This window comes from Scylla paramamosain, chromosome 10 (genome assembly GCF_035594125.1).
Source record: "Scylla paramamosain isolate STU-SP2022 chromosome 10, ASM3559412v1, whole genome shotgun sequence".
In the NCBI taxonomy this organism is placed as follows: Eukaryota; Metazoa; Arthropoda; class Malacostraca; order Decapoda; family Portunidae; genus Scylla; species Scylla paramamosain.
The window spans coordinates 27476932-27500931 of NC_087160.1; the positions used below are offsets into that span (position 1 = coordinate 27476932).

A 24000-nucleotide genomic window follows, 5' to 3' on the forward strand; every position below is an offset into this window, starting at 1 on the left:
TAAAAAAAGGCAACATCATAATGACACTGAGAAACATGAAGCAGGACGACGGAGCATCATAATATTAATAATTCAGGTCACATATGCGATCGTGCTGCTTCATTTCACGGTGACTGTCCATGTCCTACACACACACACACACACATACACACAGGTGCCGCCTACGAGAACCCACTGCTGTTAATACGAAACAAGAGAAAAAAAAAATAATACGAACTTCAACGAGAGAAATGTAAACCACACCAGGGAGAAATAACAGAGCAGAGCGACAGATAAAAATGGAAAGAGAAACAAGCAAAACGCGAGACAGACAGAGAGAGAGAGAGAGAGAGAGAGAGAGAGAGAGAGAGAGAGAGAGAGAGAGAGAGAGAGAGAGAGAGAGAGAGAGAGAGATTAAAACACACTAAAAACAGAAAAACAAGCAAGAAAACTCTCTCTCTCTCTCTCTCTCTCTCTCTCTCTCTCTCTCTCTCTCTCTCTCTCTCTCTCTCTCTCTCTGTACCACCCTTCATTCCGTCATCCCGCCACGTATCTTTCCCTTCCTTTCCTCTCCGCTCCCTCCCTTCTTCCCCGGCTTAGGCATCGTCACCTCTCTGCATCTTGAACTACTTTCTACCGTCCCCGGCCTCATCCTCTGCCCCCCGTAACTTACATCGATCTGTTGACTGTTTATCTGCACCCCTCCCTACGCTCAAGCCTCCCCTGCTTCCCTCGGTCAGCGGGCCACGAGCGAAGCCAAGTGTGAAGTGTAAACATCATTAGCATTATTATTATTATTGATGCTGTTGCTGCTACTACTTGTCGTAACGTACGCTAACATGTTCTCTCTTTTACTTTTTTTTTCATCTGAAATAGGTTTTAAGTTTTTTTTTTTTTTCTTCCGACAGTTGATAATTGTGATGTTACTAGTGATTTTGTACTTTTTGGTTTTGCTCCTCTGATAATGGTTGTAGTAGTAGTAGTAGTAGTAGTAGTAGTAGTAGTAGTAGTAGTAGTAGTAGTAGTAGTAGTAGTAGTATAGTAGTAGTAACAGCAGCAGAAATTCCTTACAACACAATGATGGTCTGCTCCTTCTTACAATACCGGTAATTAATTCCCTTCACTCTCTCCCCTCCTGCTTAGTCTTTCCCTGCATTTAAGCCTCGTGTCGATGACTTTCACTGCCATGATGCCTTGTCGCTGCGAGTTGCATGCTCTACTTTCAAGTAACAAACCTCTGTAGTTGTATGGTTTAAATAAATGACACCGTGATAAACAAAAAAGGGAATCGCTCATTCACGCTTAACTACTAGTGGTCAGTCTAGCGATCAAAATCAAATCTAATTAAAAATACGTATAAAGACAACTGTTTTTTCCACATCCGCGTCAAAACACCACCAAAATGACAGACTACATAGCTCAGGGATTGATTCCCTACAACTCCCACCCCCCACCCCATTTACAGGTTATACAAGCACCTCACGCGGCCACCTCAGTGCGTCATCACGATCACTGCCCGGGGACGGTGACCACCCCCTCAAGACACATAAAGTACCCGGGCCATCGCTTTGTCCAACACCTTAAAATTTAAAAGTTCCGAGTTTGGCTGTGCACGAGCGACGGTGACAAGTCACAATGCTCCTTCACTACCTACAAGACGAACTGAAGGACTAATCCATATGAAGAACACTAAGCTATGTGAAGGACACTAACCCCGCTACACTAAACACAATGAGGATCTTGACGGCACATCGGGTGTGGCGCGACCCACGAGCCAACCAGGACCACCGTCAAGATTTCTTCCGCCAGTGCTCGGAGCGGGAAGACCTGCTGCGTCATACTTAAAGATGCCCTCATCTTCCCGAGTTTGGCCGGCAGCCACTGGGTTGTCTTAAGCGACACCGAGGAGATAGCGAGTGAGCGGGCGGCCGTAGACCTGCTCCATGCCCAGTGTCTCCCGCAAGGGGACACATACCTCACCACCTCACTGCCGCACACCCTTCCTAGTCACCAGGCGGATAAATATCAAGGTGTCTCACATTCCTGCATGCAGTAATCACTTACTCGTCCATGTCTGCCAGCAAGGCAGCCAGCAAGCACACCAGTCCGCAGTGGGTCAACGCCCAAGGTCACGCAGCGGCCTCCTCCCCCCCCTCGCTCTTCCCCGTACCACTCTACCATCTTCGGCTTATTGATCATTCTGAGACACCACCGGCGCCCACCACCACCTGCCCACCCACGCCCTCACTACACTGAAGCAAATCCGTGTGTGTGTGTGTGTGTGTGTGTGTGTGTGTGTGTGTGTGTGTGTGTGTGTGTGTGTGTGTGTGTGTGTGTGTGTGTGTGTGTGTGTGTGTGTGTGTGTGTGTGTGTGTGTGTGTGTGTGTGTGTGTGTGTGTGTGTGTGTGTGTGTGTGTGTGTGTGTGTGTGTGTGTGTCCCCACCAACATGAGTAACGGTGTGAGTCTCTATGTACGTTTATATGTTCAAGCATATACATGCTTCAAGAATGAATTCAAGACACGTGTACAATTACTAGCACGAGTCCTAATACAGAAGTGTGAACTGGTTATGAGCGCGCAGATCAGAATGTATGTACATGCTGCTTATGTGCGCGTGAAAAAAAAAACAATGTGTACATATATGTGTGCAAACATATTGACATGGAAGAAGAGGGGCAGTGTTGAGGTGTGGTAAGAGGAGGCGCCTGTGTAACATTCGCATCTGGAGGACGCACCTTACACCAACACTAACCACACCTCTCTCTCTCTCTCTCTCTCTCTCTCTCTCTCTCTCTCTCTCTCTCTCTCTCTCTCTCTCTCTCTCTCACAAACCCGGATTGAGTCAAGAAAGAAAAAAAATATATTGGAGAGAAGAGGAAGGAAAAAAAGTAGGAAAGGAAGAAAGAATTAAAGAAAGAAAGAAAGAAGAAGGCGGGAGAAGAGTAAACAGCTACAAGAGGAAAAAAGAAAAGAATGTAAAAAGGAACTGTGCAATACGAGAGAGAGAGAGAGAGAGAGAGAGAGAGAGAGAGAGAGAGAGAGAGAGAGAGAGAGAGAGAGAGAGAGAGAGAGAGAGAGAGAGAATGATTAATTGACTGATAGATTGATTTACTGCGCCTCATCAACGGGATCGCAAGACGTCAGGGGAAGGCGAGGAACATGATCGAAGTGGCATCAAAAGAGACGAATACAAATGCTGAAGAGAATCATAGGAACACTTACCTTGATCAGTTCCTTGAGGCGCTCCCGGTCATAGGTGTTGCCAATCTCCTCGCCCAGCACCCAGTCCAAGATCTGCACGGCGAAGGAAGATGGAAGACAAAAAGAAGAGTTAATAGAGAAATTCACTTCACAAAGCAACTTTTCCTATTAAGACAGGGGAGGAGTTACTAGAGGAATTCACTTCATAATTAACACTTCCTAACCTTCCTATTCACTCTAAGACAAGGGAGGAGTTAGTACAGACATTTACTTCACAACCTAACACTTCCAATTTACTCTAACTCCATGATCTCAAATATACACGCTACTTCACCACAGCACTGCACAACCCACCACGCCACACGCAGCCATATGTATACGGCCTCTCACCTATGGCACGAGTTTCACAGGTGTATATTGCTCGTTAACTATCTCTTACTCAGTCTGTGCAGTTCTCAAACCTCCCAGTATATCCTCCACTGCCACCAAAACTCCTTCTCTCTCTCTCTCTCTCTCTCTCTCTCTCTCTCTCTCTCTCTCTCTCTCTCTCTCTCTCTCTCTCTCTCTCTCTCTCTCTCTCTCTCTCTCTCTCATACACACTTACCCTGGAGATCGGGTACGCCACCGGGCCAGTGATGATCATGAATACCCGCACCAGCCACACGGTCCGCGCTCCGATAGCCAAGCCGTGCCGCGAACAGATAGCTGGAGAGACAAACACAAACGCCTCAGTGGCACTCCCAGGCACTCACCCCTTCCCTGCCCTCCCTCTCACCCTGCAGGAGGCGACGAGGGTGGGGGAGAGAATTTGACGGGAATATGTAAGATAAAGAGCAGAGTGAAGATGACACTAACTGCACGCTGGAGGATGGGACTGATGTGGGTGAGGGAGGGAGTGAAGGTGGGAAGGATAAGAGCTAGGAAAGAATGTAATGTGTGAGCGAGGGAAGAAGAGTGGGAAGGAGGGAGGGAGGGAAGGAGGGCCGTGCTTGGTGTGGAGTGCTGAGGGGTGACGAGGGGTGAAGGCAGCAAGATTATGGAAGCATTCTCACCAGGCACGATAGCATTCAGGCTGAAGGCTGAGATCATCGCCTTGGCTGTGTGTGTGTGTGTGTGTGTGTGTGTGTGTGTGTGAGTGAGAGAGAGAGAGAGAGAGAGAGAGAGAGAGAGAGAGAGAGAGAGAGAGAGAGAGAGAGAGAGAGAGAGAGAGAGAGAGAGAGAGAGAGAGAGATACAAAGCATGCGGTGGCAATTGTGGTGAGCGGCCAAGGCGAGGCACAGCACCAGTGGGTGGATGAGAAGAAAGATGCGTGGAGGGGATTAGGAGGGACAGGACACTGTGAGGAAGGTGTGAGGGGAGGAAGAAGAGGAGGAGGAGGAGGAGGAGGAACATACTCACCCTGCGGAATTATCTCGCCGAAAATGACAATGCCAATGGTAGAACCGATGACGGCGATGAGTCCCGAAGAGAGCTCGTCCAACAGGATGGTGAGCGAGGAGTTGACCAGCACGTTCCCCAGCAGGAGAGTGCACAGGAGGAAGTTCCCGTGTCTCCTCACAGGCTCGATAGCGCGGGCGTAGCGGCGCTCCTCCGCCGAACCCGTGTTGGAGACGATCTTCAGCTCCGTCTTATCGAGCGCCATCAGACCCAAATTGAGTCCCGAGAAGAGTCCAGATAGCACCAGCAGCAACATGATGAAGCAACCCTGCAGTACACGGCACCTTAATCACCCTCCGTCCTCCACACAACACAATGCATGTCACGCCAATGCCGCACCTCCACTAATTGTTTAAAAAATACAAAAATAACTTCAATGAGCCTCGCAGCGAACCTCACCCGTGTCATCCTGGAACCGGGGCAATCCGGAGAGGCACAGCGTCTGCCTCAGCGTGACACGCATGCAGGAGAGTGTCACGCTCATAGTGTCATACCGCAACATCCCATAAGCCTTGCAAAGAATGTCTGACCTGAACACGTACCTACAGTACATACATTTCTCTTTCTCTAATTCTCTGGCTACGAGTAAACCCTCGTTCGATACCGCTTGTTCTCCTGTAATAAAGAATAGAGAGACGGATCACACCAAGTCCCGCAACTCTCCATCTTGTGGAATTCGTGTCATTTACATTCACTTCTACAATTGTACTGCTTCTGTTTGACTTCGAAATATTCTTTCATTCAAAGAAAAATGTCTGGAGCTCAGACTTTCATCCTGTGATTTATGATTGGTAGTAAAAATATCATCAATAGTCTATCTCCATCTTTCCCAAGAATTTTCAGTCGTTCGTTTAAAAATTCAATCACTGACGAGGCCTTCACCCACCTTAATTATCCTGTCATTCAGTGCCTCATCAGCCTCAAGAAGTCTCTAAGCTCTCTGTCGCCCTGACCCTCACAAGCCTTATGATGTTTCCCTCGTCACTCTGATCCGACCTTCGTACCTCTATCAATATCCATCTTCCCTACTTACAAGAGAGTCTATATTTAACGTGATCAAAAGAAATGTGACGCCTCTTCCTTCCATTCTACCGTCCAACAGCTCTCATTTTCTGGCCTTTGATACATGGGTAGTGAGGGATTCTGCACCACCTTTCATGCCACAACCGTCTCTCTCACCGTCAATAGCGATCTCACAGCGGGCCGTCGACTGGTGATATTTCTGCTTAAGATTAGCCTTGGTTATCCTCTCTTAGGAGTTTATATAGTGTCTGCTTTCAACTTCATTATATTCAGAAGCCTCAAAAAATCTGAGGAAAATCTTGAAGTACTTTTCAAATTGCCCCTAGAGATTTTATCCCTGTATCTTTTTAAATCAATCTTCCTTCCTTTACAAATATATTACTGTTGTGGTGGACGGCCCCGGTTTTTCTTAACCTATTCCGCAGTGAAGGCGCACAAGTTCTAAGCATCATGGCAATCTGCAACTCGCAGATTGCCACACCTCCCCTCAATACCAGACATGTCACTAGGAGCCATCGGCGAGACAGACGGCAAGTTTTTAATATGCAATAATGACCTATATCGGAACTTAAAAGAAATATAAAAAGGATAAAAGATTATGAGAGAGAGAGAGAGAGAGAGAGAGAGAGAGAGAGAGAGAGAGAGAGAGAGAGAGAGAGAGAGAGAGAGAGAGAGAGAGAGAGAGAGAGAGAGAGAGAGAGAGAGAGAGAGAGAAATGGCAGGGGGCGGGTCACTCACCTGGAGCCACAGGGGCAGGAGGAGGTTGTATGAGGCCATGGTGAGCCAGGGGTCGTTGCCCTGGTGGTAGGCCTGGTCCTGGTCTGAGGCGCGCACGCACAGGTACCATCGCTCTTGGTCGGCACTCATGGAAGGCAGCTTGACGACCACCGTGGCCCAACCGTTGCCCACCTCTTCCACCTGCGTCCCGGGAAACACCACCAATACATTAGTAATCTCATCGCAGAGGTCACCATTCTCAAACGTTTCAGTGTCTTTTCTCGACTACTTTTAATAACCTCAAGAGGATGTAACAGAGATCAAATGTTTTCATGATTGCAGTGAGTTTAGCAATAATTCTACATTACTGCAGAGGGAAGCATCATAAGAACCTGATGAATCAACTCTATAGTCTTTGAAAATAGTCATCGTGAGGCTTCCAATGTTTCGGGATGCGAGCCACAGAGCGACTTACGACTCTAAAATCTTCAATTCTCCCAATGTAAATCTCACGCAAGTAAATTCTACCCATGAGTGTCCCGCCGAGAAAACTTCACCCAAAATAATTATCTCACCCCATGACAAATTTCCCCCACACAAATCAACAAATCAACCTAACCTGACCTGAGCTAACATACGAGTATCATTGCGGGAGGGGAAAATAATGTAGGGGGAAATCTTATGAGCGTTCGTTCGTTTACCTTAAGACTTATGCTCCCCCTTCCCCCCACCTCCCCTCTCTCTCTCTCTCTCTCTCTCTCTCTCTCTCTCTCTCTCTCTCTCTCTCTCTCTCTCTCTCTCTCTCTCTCTCTCTCTCTCTCTCTCTCTCTCTCGTACTCTTTGCCCTGTCTCCTCACACAGGCAAACTCTCTCTCTCTCTCTCTCTCTCTCTCTCTCTCTCTCTCTCTCTCTCTCTCTCTCTCTCTCTCTCTCTCTCTCTCTCTCTCTCGTACTCTTTGCCCTGTCTCCTCACACAGGCAAACTCTCTCTCTCTCTCTCTCTCTCTCTCTCTCTCTCTCTCTCTCTCTCTCTCTCTCTCTCTCTCTCTCTCTCTCTCTCGTACTCTTTGCCCTGTCTCCTCACACAGTCAAAACAACAATATGCTTCAGAAGCACACACGTCACCCTGAAAGCTCAGGCCACGCTGCTGGGAGGAGGAAGAGGACCCCCGTAATCCACTACACCATTGCACTGCACGCGCGCGCGCGTGTGTGTGTGTGTGTGTGTGTGTGTGTGTGTGTGTGTGTGTGTGTGTGTGTGTGTGTGTGTGTGTGTGTGTGTGTGTGTGTGTGTGTGTGTGTGTGTGTGTGTGTGTGTGTGAAGGTCTGTAGGTGTACATACGAGTATATAGTAGGTAATCTTGGTAATTTGTCTGTCCCTAGTCACATGACTCCTCCGCACACCCCCTCACACACAAGCTCCCCATGGTCAGGTTCTTGCAAACACATCGCGACTTTTCTTTTTGGTCAGAGCACACATCGTGCTCCACAAATCCCTCCCCTGCTTTATCAGAACAAACATTTTTCCTGCCGCCACGGTGGACTCAAAATCTTTAACTTTCCGTGACCAACAGCATTGCTGGTCGTCTGCTTCACAAACTGTAGGCAGTGCTTCCTTGACCAGGGCCATGGGAGCACACGCACGCGCTCACGTACACACACACACACACACACACACACACACACACACACACACACACACACACACACACACACACACACACACACACACACACACACACACAGAGAGAGAGAGAGAGAGAGAGAGAGAGAGAGAGAGAGAGAGAGAGAGAGAGAGAGAGAGAGAGAGAGAGAGAGAGAGAGAGAGAGAGAGAGAGAGGCGGATAGATGGATGGACAGATAGATAGATAGGTAGGTAGACAGATAAGTATGGATTTTTTATTTATTTATTTATTTTTTTTTATTTATTTATTTATTTTATCGTATCTATTTATTTTATTTTATTTATTTATTTATTTATTTTTGCCAGAGGAAGTAGGATGTAGCAACAGTATCCATGTATCCATAAATCTAATGAGGAAATTAACGAACTAGAGTTAAAAAGTGTGACATTATAAACTTATCCAAAACCTGTAGAAATAACTAAATACAGACACTGTCTGACGCTCTGAACCTACACCGCCTCACGCCCACCGTCACGCCACACGACATGCCTAATTCCATTAATCTCCAATGTGTGTGTACAAGGTAGGTGTTCCTAACGCACCGGAATGCAAGGGAATGTTCCTTATCCCGGGAAAGGAACACAGTTCAATAAACTTAGTGACCTGGATGTTTAGCGGCGCGGACTAGCGCTCGGCTCCTCATGAGGCGGCACTTCGGGACAGGGAGAACAACTGGCATTTCAGGCTGACCCACTGTGCACATGCTCTCCCGTTCAATGTTTTCGCAAAGGCCAATTCTGGAGGCGTAGTCAGCGGCGGATACCTGACTGACTGATCGATCGACTGATTGACTGAAAGTGTCGCGGCAACAAGGTCACGGAGCTCCGCACGTCAAAAATATTAGGTAACGAATAATAATAATAAAAGATATGATACTGTAGGATTAAAAAAAAATAAAATAAATAAAACCATATAAGTAACTATAGTCACAGTCACAAGAAATAAAGGCTGCATCACTGTACTCCGGCAACCTGGCCGTCAGCACAGTGTCGGAACCCGTGTAGGCATGCCTGCGGTGCGCCATAGCAACTAGTAGCAATGGCGAATATCGTTAAATACAGTATAATCAACTTTAAGCTTCAAATAATGAAATAATAAATGCTATCTGCATTATATTATTAGCAGTGATAAGCATTCCTAAAGAGCGCCACAAGCACGGTTTCAGAGCGGAAGGTTGCCAAAGTACTCGTACGGTGATGCAATCTTGAGGCCCCGTGACAGCGACGATGGACGTTAAAGGTACACGATGAAAATGAGACAAAACGAGGTGAGAGAATACCACTGTCCGGCACAACACGAGATGCTCTGCTTAGTCTGCTAACCACCACACGCAATGTGCTGTAATGATCTAAACGAAATGTGTAACACCAAGAACTTTGCCTCGGTGATTCGTCTCCATCACCTAACTCGGACCATGCTACCTAGCGACGAGAGCATGACTTGTACAGTATTATATATGACGATTCTGTTGATCAAAATGAAACTTCAGCCACTAAAAGGTTTGACCTGCTGGTTTATTTATTTATTTATTTTTTCCGGTAGTGCTTCGAAATTACACTCTAAACTTACAACAGAACAATCATGACAACAGCGGAGTCCCAGGAATGTTGGTAAAGAGTTTGGAACCTCGAAAAATAAGAAAAGGGAAAGACTAACAATCTAAACTTATATTTTTTTATAAGCTAACAAAAATGCAATTTGCGATTTTTCTCATTTTCTTATTTTGTCATTCTTTACAGTCCTTTTTCAACTTTCCTAATCACGTAGTGATACAATGCTCTTTTCTATAGTGACAGTGGCCCGAAAATGTCACGGAGATATTCTGTAAATTCTAAGTTTAGACCAATCCAGGAGCCTGATGGTAATTATAACGTAAAGATAGCGAAAAATAATAGGCAGTAAAGCTGAGCAACAAATCAAATGAACACTTCAAGGCAACAACACCTCAAGTCTAGCCACTGCTGCTCGACGATAAAGTGATTCATGAGGTTTGTTTACATCAAGGCTCCTGTGCAGCCACAGCGTTACTCACACTGTACTACACGAGTCACCCCTCACACACCGTAACACACTTATGATCCTGCTTTTCCCCACTGAGAAATTATCTTTTGTAATTTTAAAATTGTACCAGCATTAGGCTTTTCCTTAAGAAACATTCTAAACTCGTAGGAAAAAAATTCTAAATTATCATTTCAATCTCCCTTACGAGACTAATCAGCCCCACACACACACACAAAGTTATTCTCTTACCAAGAAACAAAATTCTACCATAAACTTTCCCTTGACAAACTAAAATTCTAACCTTATTAAAAGTTATATACTGTTTTATATCTATAAGAACCTAACCTAACCTCATAACAAAAATTCTAATATCGTGCTTTTCTCTTTATGAAAAACTAATCTAACCTCAACATATTTCTTTCTGCCTTTAAAGAAAGTAACCATCGCACGATATTCACCAGCGACGTGGCAACTGTCGTAGAGATGATACCGCGGCCCGAGAGCTCCAAGACGGCGCGGTTAAAAACTCTCCACGAGGTCAAGGACAGAGGGAGTGGAGAGAAACACCTGAAACATTGCGGTGCTCCCTACTCTTGTCTCGGCACATCGCCCACCCCGCCCCTATTGTCTATGCCGCATGTGTGCTGGCAGCCAATGACACCACCACCGGCACCACTACGCAGACCCCTTCACAACCCTCCACAGCCCAGGGAGAACATAAGAGCATAAGAACATAAAAAAATAAGGGAAGCTGCAAGAAGCGACCAGGCTTACACGTGGCCTGTATGAAATATACCTACCTTTTTTCCACCTATCATCCCCATCCATAAACCCGTCTAATCTTCTCTTAAACCTCCCTAATGTCTTAGCACTAACAACATGATTACTCATCTACCACTCTATTTGAGAACCAATTTCTTCCTATCTCTTTCTTAAACCTAAATTTTTCAAGCTTAAACCCGTTATTTCTTGTTCTATCCTGGTTGCTGATCCTGAGAATTTTGCTTACATCCCCCTTGTTCTACACCCTTATACCACTTAAAGACTTCTATCAGGTCCCCTCTTAACCCACGTCTTTCTAAAGAATGTAAATTTAACAGCTTCAATCTCGCCTCGTAAGAAATACTTCTCATCCCCTATATCCTTTTAGTCATTCTTCTTTGTACTGATTCTAGCAGACCTATATCTTTTCTGTAATGAGGGGACCAGAACTGCACAGCGTAGTCTAGATGAGGTCTGACCAGCGCCAAATATAACTTTAATATTACATCGGGCATGGCATGTGAATCTGAACAACTCTCACCGCCACCCTACAGGCGGCAGCAGGCATTCACAAGCATGTTACCTATTTGTATCTCAACTGCATTGAGTCAAGCTTTTAATGCTCCATCTTTACATACCAAGTTTTCATATTATCTTTAAATTTCTGATCTCTGCATACTGTTGGCACACAATCTTCTGGTAATACATTCCACTGATTTATTGTTCTATTTGGCAAACTATATTTTTGCATGTCCTTATCTTCCGTGTGTGTGTGTGTGTGTGTGTGTGTGTGTGTGTGTGTGTGTGTGTGTGTGTGTGTGTGTGTGTGTGTGTGTGTGTGTGTGTGTGTGTGTGTGTGTGTGTGTGTGTAAAACAATAAAGTTACATTCCTCCTCAGAAACAAGCGAGCCGTGTTGTCCTCCTCGTCCCCTTCCTTCTCCTGCGTCTCCCTCCACTCCCCTCCCCTCTGCCCCGCGCATCCAAACACACACCATAAACGTTCCCCAGCTCACAGCCGGCCTCAGGCAACTCCAGCACACAGCCAGAAACTCACCACTCGCTATGAGTCACAAAAACCCAAGAGAGAAAAGGAGGGGAGAAATAAAGAAATAAATATGAATTACCTCCTCAAGACAAAAGATTCCAGAGATAAGAACTTCCTTGAGGCGGATAAATTAATTAGCCACCTTAAAAAGTGGATGAAAGTTAGGATGTGACGCTGCCAAGTTTAACACCGGATGCTGGAGAGCGAAGATGGAGGAGGAGGAGGAGGAGGAGGAGGAGGAGGAGGAGGAGGAGGAGGAGGAGGAGAGAGAGGAAGGTAAGGAGTGATGTAAATGAAGAGTACAACAACAACAACAACAACAACAACAACAACAACAACAATGTCCCAGTTGTGTCAGTAATATACCATCTAGCCATGTTCACTTTCAACAAGTCTTCACTCCTCACTCTCTCTGTGGCAGGTCGTAACTCGTGGTGAGTTTGTGGCATTAAGGTACGTTTCAAAAGTAAACCTCTTAAACGCATGTCTATAAAAGCAATTCTGCATAGAATTTTGAGAGATCTAAGGTCTGGGCAAACAGAACACTGCTTGCGTGTCGTCCAGTGACTCGCCGACACTCAGCAGAGGGACGCGTGGTGCCTCACAAGTGCTGACAGCTAACATACTTGTGGGCCGACCGCACTCACAAGGAATTTACTCCTCGCCACGAATTTATCTATGATTATAGCTATATTTATGTAAGGCAAGTGATATCCTAATAGAAGAAAAGAATAATAGATGGCAAGACACACCACAGAGACATAAGCAATTAAAAACAATTACATAGCACGTTGCAGGTGATACGGATTATCAATCATTGGCACTGAACTGCCCATAGAGAGCTGCATGGTATGAGGCGGCGTGGCGTGATTATGCAGGATCCTCCCGTGTCCCTCCACACCCATTTGCCTACCAACCAACATGTACAGATATACGTACACAGTCACGCCGCTACTTGAGAAAATAACTGTATATCTAATTACTGCATGACATCATTACCGGACACCGTTACAACAACAACAACAACGATAACAACAACAATAACAACACCTAGATGGTAGTAGTAGTAGTAGTAGTAGTAGTAGTAGTAGTAGTAGTAGTAGTAGTAGTAGTAGTAGTAGTAGTAATAATAGTAGTAGTGGTAGTAGTAGTAGTAGTAGTAGTAGTAGTAGTAGTAGTAGTAGTAGTAGTAGTAGTAGTAGTAAAAGTAGTAGCAGTAGTAGTAATAGTAGTAGTAGTAGTAGTAGCAGTAGTAGTAGTAGTAGTAGTAGTAGTAGTAGTAGTAGTAGTAGTAGTAGTAGTAGTAGTAGTAGTAGTTGTTGTTGTTGTTGTTGTTGTTGTTGTTGTTGTTGTTGTTGTTGTTGTTGTTGTAGAAGTAGAAGTAGAAGTAGAAGTAGAAGTAGTAGCAGCAGCAACAGCAGCAGTAGCAGCAACAGCACCACCACCACCACCACCACCACCACCACCACCACCACCACTAACTGCAGCAACGTAGAGAGAAGAGGATTCATAATGGAGGAGACAGTAAATGGGAAATGGAAGAGGTGGGTGGAGGAGAGGAAGCTGAGAGAATGGAGGAAGGAAGCAGGAAGAGAAGGAAACTGACAGGAAAGGAGGAGGTACAGGAGGGGAAGAGGGGGAGATGAAGGGAGATTAGGAAACATTGGCAGGAAGGGAGAAGGCAGAAGAAAAACAAAGATGCAGTGAGAAAAAGAAGATAAGGGAGAAGGTGAAGGAGAAAAGGAAAAAAGGATGGAGGGGAGTAAGGGGAAAGTGAGAGCAGAGAAGAAAGGAGATAGAAGATGAGAAGAGCGAAAGGGGAGAGAGTGTGAAGGGAGAAGAAAGACTGGAAAAAGACGAGAAGGCGATACAAGAATGAAAGGCATACATGATGTAATAAGAAGAGGAGATAAAAGAAGGGAGCTGAAGCAATGCAGAAGAGAGTGGAGGCGCAGAAGAGGGCAAGGACACGGCAACACAAGATGGAGGAGAGAACCAGAGGAAGGAGGTGAGGCATCAGCGAAGACAGAGATGCAGGTCGCGAGGGACGCAGTGCAGGCCATCGGTCCTATACTGTGCAGGACCAAGCGACACTCTAGTCCACTGCTCTTGACAGTGTATGATGTCTCCCTTCCGCGTCGTCAAAGAAAACAGCACCGCGGGGAAGAAGAGGCCCCGCCACTGTTCGCCAAGCGGACTGAAGGAAAGCACTCATTCTCCCCTAACCCAAGTGCGATCCCACCACACGTCACCAAACAGTGAAAGACCAAGGTAAACACTGACCTTGAAAGCCTTGGAGAGGTGGGCCCCGCACACTTCTCCAGCCTCCGCCGGGTTGGCCGTGAAGAGAATCTCTGTGTTGATGGTGAGCCCCTGGCCGAAGAGCCGCAGCTTGGCGTCCGTGTTCACCAACACGCTGCCTGCAAGTTCCTCATACTCGATGCCCTTCTCGTGCTCCTCCACCCTTAGGCCAGAGATCCTCACCATCTCATCGGCGCTGCCCTCGTAGTCGTTGATCATGTCTGGGTCGGAGCTTTCCCTGGCGTGCGGCGCCGCGGGCGAGCGGTTGTCAGGCTGGCTCAAGCTGGCCCCCGAAATACTCTCCTTCATGAGATTCCTCATATCATCAGCCATGTCAGCCATTCCTTTTCCACTATTCACTGAATCCTCACTGCCACTAGTTCTGTCGTCATCACTCACAAGTTCTCCTTCAGGAGTTCTACCCGCCACGCCAGGAGGGGCGGGCGCGTCAGACAGCATCATGTCTGGCGGCACTCCGGCACCACTAGAGACATCAACCACTTCGTTTGCCGCTTCGGTCCTGTCCGTTTCACTATCCTTCGATTTTTTTGCTTCATCATTAAAATTCCCATTCTTAGGGTCAGCCAGGGCGCCTCCTGGCTTGCCCGCCGTCTCCTTTTCGTGCTCAGGCCTGGCGGTGCTGGAAGCAGGGGTAGATTTTATTTTCTGTTTATCACCGCCAGGCATCGTAGTGACCCCTGGCACGCCGCCATCATCCACCAGGCGGGACTCCGTCACGGGGGCCTCAGTAGTGTCGGGGGACTCGGTGTGAGGGGTGGCGGGTGGCTGGCCGTCGGCCGAGGAGAGTCGGTCTATACTTCGCAAGCTGTAACAAATAAAAGAACTTATTTTAATTCAAAAGAACGTTGCGATTATGAGTTTATAACATATGGAGATGTCGACAGACATGCCATTACCTAATTACTTTATTTATTCCCAACGCTGAGTTCATGCACCCAAGAGACCCAGGAGACTTATGAGTATGTCAGTCAGAAGCCAAACAACGCGTCGCGTTTCTCGGTCCGTCTTCGTCCGAATGTCCTCACCTTTATTTCGTCTATTTCACCTCAACCCGTACGCGTTCCCTCCCGCTCCCACCGCCTCCTGGATCCGTCGCGCCCTTCCTGCACCGAACTCAATGATGCAGTGGTTCTACCACCCCGTTCTTTCATTAACAAGGGGCTAGGGAGCGGCTACTACCAAGCCTGAACCGTCGAAGGAGGAAAAGTGTCCCTACACACGCCGGACTCGGCCTCAAGTCAGGACACGAGGCTCCTGGGGAACTATCCTATCATCCGTAAAGATATGAATAACTTGTGCTGTGACGTATTGCCTTCTTAACCCAAATCAGCTTATGTGACGCAACAATATTCGTAGCTCACCAAAGCTTGAAGGAGCTTGAAGCATTTCCATAGCCTGGCATCCTAAACTCACAGACGAGGGCGGAACGATGGGTAAAATGAATTCGTTATAATATTTACATGATTACAAATAACTGGGGATATTCACAAACTCAAGATGAACCAGAGGATTCCCAAGACCTCATCAACCTCAGGAAGTCCTGCTGACGAAACTAAGCACGGAGGACAACGCCCTTTTTTTTTTCTATTCTTATTTGTTTTACTTAATTGTTACTATTCTTTTTGGACCCGCTGTGGTACAGTAGGACCGCGCGCGCTTTGGGGCCTAGGGATCCTCAGGGTCACGGGTTTGGATCTTGGCCACGGCTTGAGAGTAGGAAGGATTCAGGGTAACGGTTCCCAAATGCCAAATCAAAGTTCTTCGTTAATTAAGAGACACAGTCCTGGCCCTGATACACTAGGGAAACCTAACCTAACCTAACCTAATCTAACCATCCATCACCCGCACCCACCACCACATCCGCTACAGTTCAATGTCCACGCCACAGCCCACCAGGTGCCTGTCCCACTGTCACATCCACACCATGTCCCCACTCCACCACTCCATTATAAACACCCCGCGAGGTCACTCACCACTGACACATTCATGCATCCCCTTGACGAGAAAAAACAACCACCAACGCTTCCTGCTTAGCTTACGTCTCGCGAATAAAAACACGATCGTATTCAGGCTGACTCAAAACATACGAAGGTCCACGTGTTACTAATCGTCCTAAGACACTGCTGACTACACAAGGCCGCAGGGTCCCTGGCTGGCATCGTTTTCCCGCCAAGAGGACAACCTCTGCTTCCACATCTGACAAGTAATCAATTCCTCTATTGGAAAGGTCGTCGCAGTCGCTGTGCCGGGAGTAAGGTCGGTCCCAGTGTCTCCTTAGCTCCATCAGCATTACTCGACGACGCTGCCTCAGGGACGCACAAAATAGACAAAGCGACACATGGAATTCCCGCCAAGATGTTGCAGCTACGGGACGCACACACTCGCCCATTCACAGTAACAAGTCCCTGCTGTCATTAAACTCGTAATGGACTCGTCTGTTTAGAAAGATATAGTGTTGCCTGAAGAATGACTTTCTTAAAGAATAAATAAAATGAATAAGTAAATAAACAAATAAATAAAAATAAAATAAATTGATAAATAAATAAAAAGTAAATAAGTGAATAAATAAATAAATACAATACAATACGAGGAATCTGCCGGCAAGCTACTCGCGAGGCCGAGGCCAAACATATATGCACATCATCACACACACAACCACAGCGGGCCAAGCAGCGGCCTCAGCAATGTATACGTGACGGTGTTCTTCACACAGGTCACTACAAGACTCCCAACGCTGAAATGTGCCACTTAGCAACGCGGAGCACGAGCCATTCACGTCTAGTGGCGCTCAGACCCGCTCCACTCTTCTTGCTACACATCATGAGACGCAATTCCTTCAAGGGAACGGACCAGAGTGGAGTGGCGGGCGCGCTTCACCGCAATTAAAGAGGTCGCGGAGTACACGTTATAGAAGGAAGCATAAAGGAAAACAGTACCCAAAGAGCTGGAACGTAAAAGGCATTGAACAGGGCGATCAATACTCAGGGAGGAGTGTGCGCTGCGGCGCTAACAGGCAAAGGCTGTCGGAGTGGAATCGTTGGCGAGGTAAAGGAAATGAGACTCAGATTTTGTTTGTAGATTTCTTGGAAAAAGGTTCGAGGAAATATGATGAAGTTACTTGGAACCTTTCATGGAATTATATAAAAGGAGCTGAATCTGCACTCCCGGAGGAGTCACAGAGTGCAAGGTGATGTAATTCAGGAGTGTAAATGGAGGATGGGGACGACGAGTCCTTCTGAGTGTCGCAATGGGAAAGAATCCAACGTAATAAACCGAGTTCGTGACTTTTCCTTTCTGTTAATTCTGCGCAAGTGAAGGATGGCAGAGATACGCATGTAGCCAGGCGAATACTGCACCAGAGTAATGGAGTAGCTAATAAAAAGGGCAGATTACTTCCTCCCGTCGCCCCAACAAATGCCCTACGTAAATGGAAGATTCCAAGGAACGGTGAAACTGTGCAGGAAGAAAAGTTCCTCCAACCTTGATAGTCATCCCGCCATGTGAATGTAATGTCTTAGGCGGGTTGCTCCTCCACATTGAAACACTACACTACTAATTCTGGGACCTCCACGAACACGACGTGAGAGGATTCGCGGGACTGTCACGTATAGGTCTAACACTACGTTATCGAAAGAGAGAGAGAGAGAGAGAGAGAGAGAGAGAGAGAGAGAGAGAGAGAGAGAGAGAGAGAGAGAGAGAGAGAGAGAGAGAGAGAGAGAGAGAGAGAGAGAGAGAGCGAGCGAGCGAGCGAGAGAGAGAGAGAGAGAGAGAGAGAGAGAGAGAGAGAGAGAGAGAGAGAGAGAGAGAGAGAGAGAGAGAGAGAGAGAGAGAGAGAGAGAGAGAGATGGGTGAGGTGATGGAAGACTGGAAGAATGTATCCAAGTAACAATAAGAAGTGACAAAGAGTAACCTCACTCCATGCCATCACTTGCTAATCCATAATAGTATTCTGCCTGCATAGACTTACCTTGACTATATGAATTAAATAAACCTCTTCAGGCAATTCGCTGATCGATAGAAATTCGTGCCATTCATTGCAGTTCCTGAGGCGCTTTCTTCAAACTAGCAGACACTGTTTTAACCTACAAGACAAAGCCTTCAGAAGAAATGCTTCCGCTTTTCCCCTTGGTAAATTTTAACCCCAACACGCAGGGGAGGATACAGGAGCCTTACGCTGCTCCTGTGTCCTCAGCGCGTACTTGCCTCATCTCGGGGCGGCAGGGGTGCTTGGTGGAGGGCGTGCAATTGAGCCTGGTGGGATGGTTGCTTTCAGGAGTACCGTGTTATATAATATAGACACTTTTTCTTTTTTAAGGTACGTTTTGCCTAGTGTTAAACCACCGACAACAAACCGATGTACTGCCAGGTATAAGCATTCTACACAATGAACAGTTATACGTAAAATTTAAGAGTCAGGCAAGACACCAAAATAATACAAGTATCACATAACGAATATAATGGAACATAAGACAACATATCGCAACTTTGCTCACTCAAACTTTTAAAACCAACTCTCATGCACGATTTGTGTTACTTCTCTCTCTCTCTATCTCTCTCTCTCTCTCTCTCTCTCTCTCTCTCTCTCTCTCTCTCTCTCTCTCTCTCTCTCTCTCTCTCATCATGACCAAGACATTTTCCTCCTTAGACTACTGTTTGCGTGGCTCGCGTGACTCTCCTCGCATGGAGCACAGAACTTTAAGCCGCCGTCATCAAAGGTCCAACACACACTCTGGTCACCACCGATCTCAAGGTACTGGAGAAGAAAATAATACCTGCATGTTTCAGGTCACACACACACACACACACACACACACACACACACACACACACACACACACACACACACACACACACACACACTTTTTCTTCCATTACTTACGTCCCAAAGGGAAAGTGCATTGTCAGATCATATATAATTTCATGGTCGCTTTTCCCACTCATCAGTTCTTAGAAAATATTCTTTTCATATAATTTATTACATGTAATAACAAAAATACCTGCATTTACATTAAAAAAAAAAAAAGAGCCCCTGCGAGTTGAATTTCACGACTGTAACTGGTTCTCGTTAGCTCAGAATTCATGGATTTGCTTGGCGTTCATTCGCTGCCACCAGCCCACCCCGCAAGCTGCATGTGCCATGACACAAGCGGTACATAAACACATTCTTCAGGACACATAAATACCCCCGACTCGCGGCGTGGTGACTGCCTCGGTGCCTCGCCAAAGTTGGCAATACCTCTTTGTTGTCATAGCTGAAGTCAGAGTAATAGATTCTAGGTCTGACAAAATTACAGGAATTCACCGGTCGTCCAGTGCTTCCCGGCGTGTGTGTGGGAGAGCGGGAAGAACGAGAGGAGTGGGGAGACACAAGTGAGGGTTACTTTTGCCTCACTAACTGATCTGTCAGTTATCATTCATTATTATTACATCAGCTGACAACACATGGACCAAGAGAACCAGACTTCTTAGATGTGGACCTGGTCATGAGGCATGACGTGAGTTTACAAGGCCAGGTTGCGTGGGGGGATGGGGGAAAGAACAAGCTGCTCAGGAGTGCAATATCAGAGGTTGGGTGTGGACGGAGGACTAACCACTCACCTAAGTAAGAACGTGGAAAATGTAATAAACTGATGTAAACATTCCCGCACCAAAGAAACATTGACTCTGTGAGAGACGTCTTCAGTTTCCACTTCCCCACGACAGCTAAGACATGGGTGTTACCGTGCACCAGGCGCCCCTTATCCCGCTATAACACTGAGATCTCAAGCCGTCGTAGTTCATTTCCCAACCTGACGATATACATCAACTTGCTTCGAGTGATGGCATGAAAATAACTGTCCCTATAAGATAACGTGTGGCGTCTACTTACACGCACACCAAGAAACTACACCACCATGCATACAGACACCCGCGCCGCCCTGACGAGGGACCCGGAACTGTATCAACAAACAGACCCGTCAGGGCAGCTCAGCAGGAGCGTCCCGTCATGGACCTCGCGCGGACCTGTACAGGTTACTGGCTAAGAACCAGCTATCGAGCGGCAGTTGCCAACGAGAGAGGCGGGGGTCGCGAGCAAGGCAGCGATTTCTACACTTACTTCCCGCTTACAAACACTGGGATGAAGGGATGGTGGAGGGGAGGGGGAGCTGGAGATAGTAAGGATGGCAAGGAGATACAGCAAATATAGAACCAAATAACAGGTTTGTGTCAAGCCCTACAGTCTCTCCCCCTCATACGTGACTTCAGCATGTACTTAAGCATATTTACGTGTCCTGAGTCCTCGCTGCTGATTGAAGGAGTGGAGCCATGCCCACGCGGCCCGCCACTCTCCACATGCCTAGCACCACATAAATCCATCTTCTCGTGGACTTAACATTGTGTGATTCAAGGAGGAGCTACTTACGTCACGCTTTCTTGCTTCGCCACCCCAACACCACACACACACACACACACACACACACACACACACACGCACACACACACACACACACACATACAAAGAAAGGAATATGTTTACCTGCCACGCACGGCAACTTACTACCAGTCTAAGCTACAAGGTGTTTTCGACTCTACCATCTAGTCATTCAGGTTCTAATAATGAAAACCTAGAAATGTTCCTGAGCGCACGCGCGCGAATCCCCTCCCCACACATACACACACAAAAACAAGCTCACGAGGGCAGGACTGAAAATACAATGAATTTGTGATAGCTAGACCCATTGTAGCCTTCGTGTTTAGCGTCAGGCACTGCACTATTTATGTGTGTTGGTGTTCTTACGAATACCAAACCACAGTTGCATTCCCTCAATTGAGTAAAGCTTACTACCACAAAAGTGCTTAGCCACCCGAGGCTCAGTTAGCTCCCCGCACATACACAAGCCTGACTCGTACACCAGCAATGGGTAAATTACCGAGCAGGCAACACTGGCTTTTTTTTTTTTCTCTCTCTTTTTATGCCACATCAAGCGAGCAGAGGGAGCGCGGGGTGAACGGGTCTGCAAGCACCATCCCAGTAGAGGGATGTGTGCCCGTCACTGCTCCTCCCGCCAAGAACAAAATAATTCCCGCAGACTCTGCATGGCGACGCACAGCGGCCTTAAGATAAAAAGGACAATATTCCTAGAGAGAGATTTACATGAAAATGAGGACTGAAAGTGGACGGAGCAGCGCGACACTGAAGTTGTTCCCCCTCCCACCGCTGCCGCTGTGTGAAACTAGAACAAATGCTGCTGTCGTTCGTTTGTTTGTTTTCCTATACGAGGCTTACCACAAATACATCGGCTTCATGGGATATCCTCCGGACTATCTTGGCACCACCTGGTGTAATGAAGGTGATGCAACGGCCTCACCAAATGGATGCAAATGTCAGCGTGTGCCGTGAGATTTCAGCCCAACTAGCGGCAGTCTTTATTCATCCCACACAGTTCGACATTCCACGATGAAGTAAAACAACAAATATTACACCAGCATCAGCCCTGGCACGGGAAGGAAGCTGCAGGTGACTTTGTAATGCTTCATTACCGACGTGAGGGAAGGCAGCGGAAGGAAAAACACTGCCGCCTTTGACTTAGTGAATGAAAAGTGAGCAATAAATTACAGCGGATGACAAATATGACAAATAAGACAGAGTGCCTTTATGTAGAAGGTCTTAAGCTGCTGTAACTTCCAGCACTGGACAAGTCGGTGGCGGTGGCGGTAGTGATGATGATGGTGATTTTGCTTCCTCGTCCATATCATCATTGACTATTAATCCCCCCCCGTCTCTCTCTCTCTCTCTCTCTCTCTCTCTCTCTCTCTCTCTCTCTCTCTCTCTCTCTCTCTCTCTCTCTCTCTCTCTCTCTCTCTCTCTCTCTCTCTCTCTCTCTCTCTCTCTCTCTCTCTCTCTCTCTCTCTCTCTCTCTCTCTCTCTCTCTCTCTCTCTCTCTCTCTCTCTCTCGAGAGAGAGAGAGAGAGAGAGAGAGAGAGAGAGAGAGAGAGAGAGAGAGAGAGAGAGAGAGAGAGAGAGAGAGAGAGAGAGAGAGCACTGAATCCCCCGAAAGATCCTCGCGCACCAAGGATGAGAGACTGTTTCTCAACCTTGGTGGCGCACGGCAGGGTCCCTGGAATGCTCGACCAACACTCTGGCCATCAGCACAACGCCGGCAGTGCAGCAGGTGACCACGCGCCACACTGACTTCCTTTTTTTCAGCTTGTCTCTTACATATAAAGGAAGCTGGCCAAAGGGCTACAAAACCGAGAACAAATACACTTCACTGTAAAGTAAAAAGAAATAGAGATCCAATCAGGCTGGTCAATTAAGTTCCGGTGTGGTGACATTGCCCTCTTGAAATAGCTCACTTCTCACTATTACCTGGCTCCATGTGCTGGACCATGGCCTAACTGCATCGCCCTACTAGGGAAAATATTCATTATGGTTCATGTGCATTGCTGCTCAAGAGCGCCTTACTAACTGGTTTTCTTTTAGGCTACAGATGGAGCAGGGTAGCCCAACTACGGGCCCGCGGGCCACAAGTTGTCCACCAGTTCATTGTCTGTGACCCGCGACTGTTTGTAATATAAATTTATCTTGTACACGAAAAACACAGACGAAGTTTCTTTGCCTGTATATGAAATAATAATAGGAAGCAGGATTACTAGGATTATATATATATATATATATATATATATATATATATATATATATATATATATATATATATATATATATATATATATATATATATATATATATATATATATATATATATATATATATATATATATATATATATATATATATATATATATATATATATATATATATATATATATATATATATATATATATATATATATATTAGTGGCCGTCCCTGTAACCGTTTAGTGCTGAAGTGGCCCAAGATGTCGAAGAAGTTGGACCACCCTGCTCTACCAGTATGTCAAACAAAAGCCTTAAGCATCAGCTAAGTTGACGCTGACGCACGCCAAGTGTCCGGTGACGCGAGGCAGCGGGTAAAGGGAGGGGGCGTCGCTTGAAACGTGATGCATAGCAATCCAAATATATGGAAAAATATACTATAAGATCTCCTCGCCATCAATCATTATTTAATGATCTATATAATTTTGGAGAAAGAGATTTTGGTTTTTCTGTAGTTCTTAACCAGACCCCTTTACATCAGCTGAAAATAAATAAATAAATAAATAAATAAATGAATAAAAATAAACTTTTCATTAGTCTCCTTTCCCCACGTGCGAAAAAAATATCAGTATTACTGTCACTTTGCCAAACCTTCTGTACACACAAAACGTTCTTGCTTCAATGCCGGTGAGATGAAGAAAAAGAGACTCGTCATTACGCAACGTACTTTCTGTACGAATCGCTTATAAAGTGTTGGCTGCTTATCGCGAAGATGTGCTGATAAGAAACAGCTCGAGGTAAAACAAACGGTGACCGTACTGACTTACAACTCACAACACAACTCCACACCACTATTTATTTATATCTTCTCTGTGTAAGCGATGATGTAGTTAAAAGTCAAAGATGAGGAGAAAAATACGCATCGTTCTACAAACCACACTTCCCTGGTCCTTCCAAAACTGAAGCCACTACAGTTTAAAACTGCCCAGCCATCCATGCCTCCTGCCGCCTCCTCTTCCTCGCCAACCGCCACCCCCTCCCCCCGCCTCCTCAAACGCTTCCAGGGACCAAACTTTGAGACCGAAGCCTTCCAAAGATAAGATTTTTTTTTTTTTTATTTCCTTTAAGAACTTCAAATGAATTGTCCCGATGATTTTTTTTTTTTTTTCATGACGTCTAGCAAATCTTTGAAGCACGTGGCATTCTTCATAT

At 46.3% G+C, this 24000-nt stretch overlaps 1 protein-coding gene across 3 annotated transcripts in view; it reads right to left on the reverse strand.

The window, feature by feature from the left end:
* LOC135104461 (unextended protein-like) overlaps window positions 1-24000 on the reverse strand; it is a 123780-nt gene that overhangs the window by 96913 nt on the left and 2867 nt on the right. For all 3 annotated transcript variants that reach the window (XR_010270451.1, XM_064011929.1, XM_064011930.1), the window contains exons 2-6: window positions 14133-14976; window positions 6380-6559; window positions 4580-4886; window positions 3786-3886; window positions 3203-3274 (exon numbers count right to left, since the gene is read on the reverse strand). Coding sequence is in view for 2 of the 3 variants with exons in the window: in XM_064011929.1 (XP_063867999.1) it covers window positions 3203-3274; window positions 3786-3886; window positions 4580-4886; window positions 6380-6559; window positions 14133-14976 (1504 nt within the window). In the remaining variant the exon portion in view is untranslated. The remainder of the gene's footprint in view (window positions 1-3202; window positions 3275-3785; window positions 3887-4579; window positions 4887-6379; window positions 6560-14132; window positions 14977-24000) is intronic.